This window comes from Phalaenopsis equestris, unplaced genomic scaffold (genome assembly GCF_001263595.1).
Source record: "Phalaenopsis equestris unplaced genomic scaffold, ASM126359v1 Scaffold000531, whole genome shotgun sequence".
Lineage (NCBI taxonomy): Eukaryota > Viridiplantae > Streptophyta > Magnoliopsida > Asparagales > Orchidaceae > Phalaenopsis > Phalaenopsis equestris.
In genome coordinates, this window is record NW_018164971.1 from 585,166 (window position 1) to 587,765 (window position 2,600).

The 2,600-nt window shown below is 33.0% G+C and overlaps 1 protein-coding gene across 1 annotated transcript; it reads left to right on the top strand.

Moving 5' to 3' along the window:
* The first annotated feature begins 219 nt into the window (after positions 1 to 219).
* LOC110028829 (protein GAMETE EXPRESSED 2-like) lies at positions 220 to 1,152 on the top strand. The gene is made up of 2 exons (XM_020730835.1): positions 220 to 311; positions 749 to 1,152. Exon 2 carries the CDS (start codon positions 754 to 756, stop codon positions 1,102 to 1,104), a length of 351 nt encoding a protein of 116 aa, XP_020586494.1. The 5' UTR covers positions 220 to 311; positions 749 to 753; the 3' UTR covers positions 1,105 to 1,152.
* Positions 1,153 to 2,600: the final 1,448 nt, after the last annotated feature.

Consider the following 2,600-nt stretch of genomic DNA (forward strand, 5'->3'; position numbering starts at 1 on the left):
ATTTTTATTCCAGCTGCAACTGCGACATATCACTCTACATCTCAAAGAGGTGCGTGTGATCAAAATTTTCCGGTTAAGTGATAATTTCTTTCCTTTGACTATTTTTGCTTTTAAATTTTTTAGTGCTTTTTAGGGGTTGTCCGGCAACGGATTAGATTCGAGTTATTAGAAGGATTTACTAAATCCTGTCCAGGAAACTGTATGCCAACATATTTCTCTTACACCTATCCAAGTTGGGAACTTTTCTGTGTTTGTTGTTGAAGATTTTTCTGGAGACGCTGATTCATCAGTTCATTTCAGTGTTACTGCTGGTATATTCGCGTCATGCCTTATTATTATGCTCTTCCTTTTATTTTGGGAATTTCACATATATGCCACACAATTCTTATGTATTTACATATCTAGCTCATAGACTTCCATATTTACATTTATAACAATTTGGTTTCATAAACCTATATTTGAAAATGTGTTGTTCTCTTTTAAAAAGTAAGCAATGATGGTATTTTTGATGTGATGTTGCATGTAAATATGAAAGTTTTGGTGTTAGATATGTAAATAGATAAAAATTGTGTGGTATGTATGCAAATGCCCCTTTTATTAATGTTAAAGATTTAAGTGATATGCTTGTAAATATAAATGTTTAAGTTCGGATATGCAAATACACAAGAATTGTGTGTTATGTTTGTAAATGCCCCTTTTATTCTTCACAAGAGTCTTGCTAATTTTTGCTATAACATTTTATTTGAAGGACCAATGTACCCATCTGCTTGTCTGCCTTCTTGGATTGATTTTTTCGATGAGTCTTTAGCTGGGACAAAAACTTATTTGCTGATATATCCTAAAGATGCTTTTGGAAATAATGTCTCCTTAGTGCATATGCGAACTGAAGATTATTTTACACTGTCAACATCTTATTCCAATGGAATTGCAGCGGAGATTTTCAATTTAGTTTCTATTATTTGGAATGAATCGGGATATCTTATCATCGAGTTTACTCCCACCATTGCTGGAAGGTTCCTTTTGCATGTTTATGGTGATAATCAAACTTTAAATGGTTCTCCTCTTCCATTTTCGGTAACACCAGGTTGGTTAATTGCATTATAATTGCCAGTCAAGAAAATGTACACCAATGGGTGATTTTTATTTGTTATTGAAGCGTTTTAAGCAAGTTTATGTATTTATATATATGTTAGTCTAGGATAGCTTTCTCTCATGAGTCATGATAAAGCACTTTACTAGTTTGACATGCTTGGATAATCATAAATAAGTATTTTATGCCAGTATCTTTTGTCATGTTAAACTATCTTGTTGCAAATAGAATGAGCTGTTAACCAAGTCATGTTATGGTCTTTTGTTAGGTGTAAGCATCTATTATCCTCCACCTTTTTTTTCTTGGTATTTATCTTTGGACTTAGCTTTTTGGTGACCTCAAGATATGCTCCATGGCTATATTGGAGGCCCACACCCCCTCTCACTTGTTTTTTTAAAAGATTGAGGGTTGCGGGAGGAGATGAAAATCAATCGCTAGAGAGAAAATTTATGGGGAGTTCAACATACAAACTAAACAATGAACAAACACACTATTGTTTGTGTTCATTATTTATATTAACACACACGCACACGGTGTGTGTTAATATAAATAATATTCTAAATTCACAGCTTTTTCCGGATCAGTTGGTCATCAGCAGATTATCAGGAGAAGCTGCTTATCAGCAGAAGCTGGATAAGCTGCAGCTGCCCCAAAGAGACCCTAAGAATACAGTGAAGCTCAGTTCCATTGTTCAGTTCCGTTGTTCTGTTGTAGCGAATGTTGAACCGTGGTTTCACATTCGTTTGGTAAAACAGCTTTTTTTCAAAGTTATTTTCACAAAACGACTGGCGATGTCCCTTCCGCGGGCGTGGCTATTAAAGAAACTTCACTAAACGGTGAAGCTCCTCTAAATAAGCTCTAACATATCAATTTTATTATAAGTTACATTTGCATACATATCGCCTAATTCTTATATATTTTAGTATCAAATAAAACTTTTCTTTTTATATACACCTAAACTTTTCTTCCTATATACATTTATAACAACTAAATCTTCCGTATAACATCAAACATACCATTATTTAAATTTTCAAAAAAATGCAATATAGTTTTAATGAGATAACATATATAAGTGTAAAATTTGAAAATTAGATGTTATTTATATAAATACATAAAAGTTGAGTGATATGTACATAATTCTAACTTATTATAAAAATATCCTAACTTTTCAGTCATTCTTTTACAGGTCGGCAGGAATGTACAATAAGATGGCATGTACGCAATAATTGAAGTTTATGTATTATTTATGTAAATACATAAGAAATGAGTGTTCTGTATATAAATCTTCCTTATTATAAATATTTCCTAATCTTTTCACATTGTCTAATTCCCAGAGGGAGGAATGTGCCTAGATACCTACACATGCAGGAATACACACAATTTAAAAATTGTTGCTTTCATTATCTCCTCTGTTATGGTATGACTCATATACCATATAGGGACAGATGCTGGAACGAAGCGGAGCGGAGCGGAGCGAAAGAATCTGTCCAAATTGGGAAGTTACGTTATA

Coding starts and splice junctions, on each gene's coding strand:
- LOC110028829 (XM_020730835.1), top strand. CDS start 754: ATGTACCCATCTGCTTGTCTGCCTTCTTGGATTGATTTTTTCGATGAG.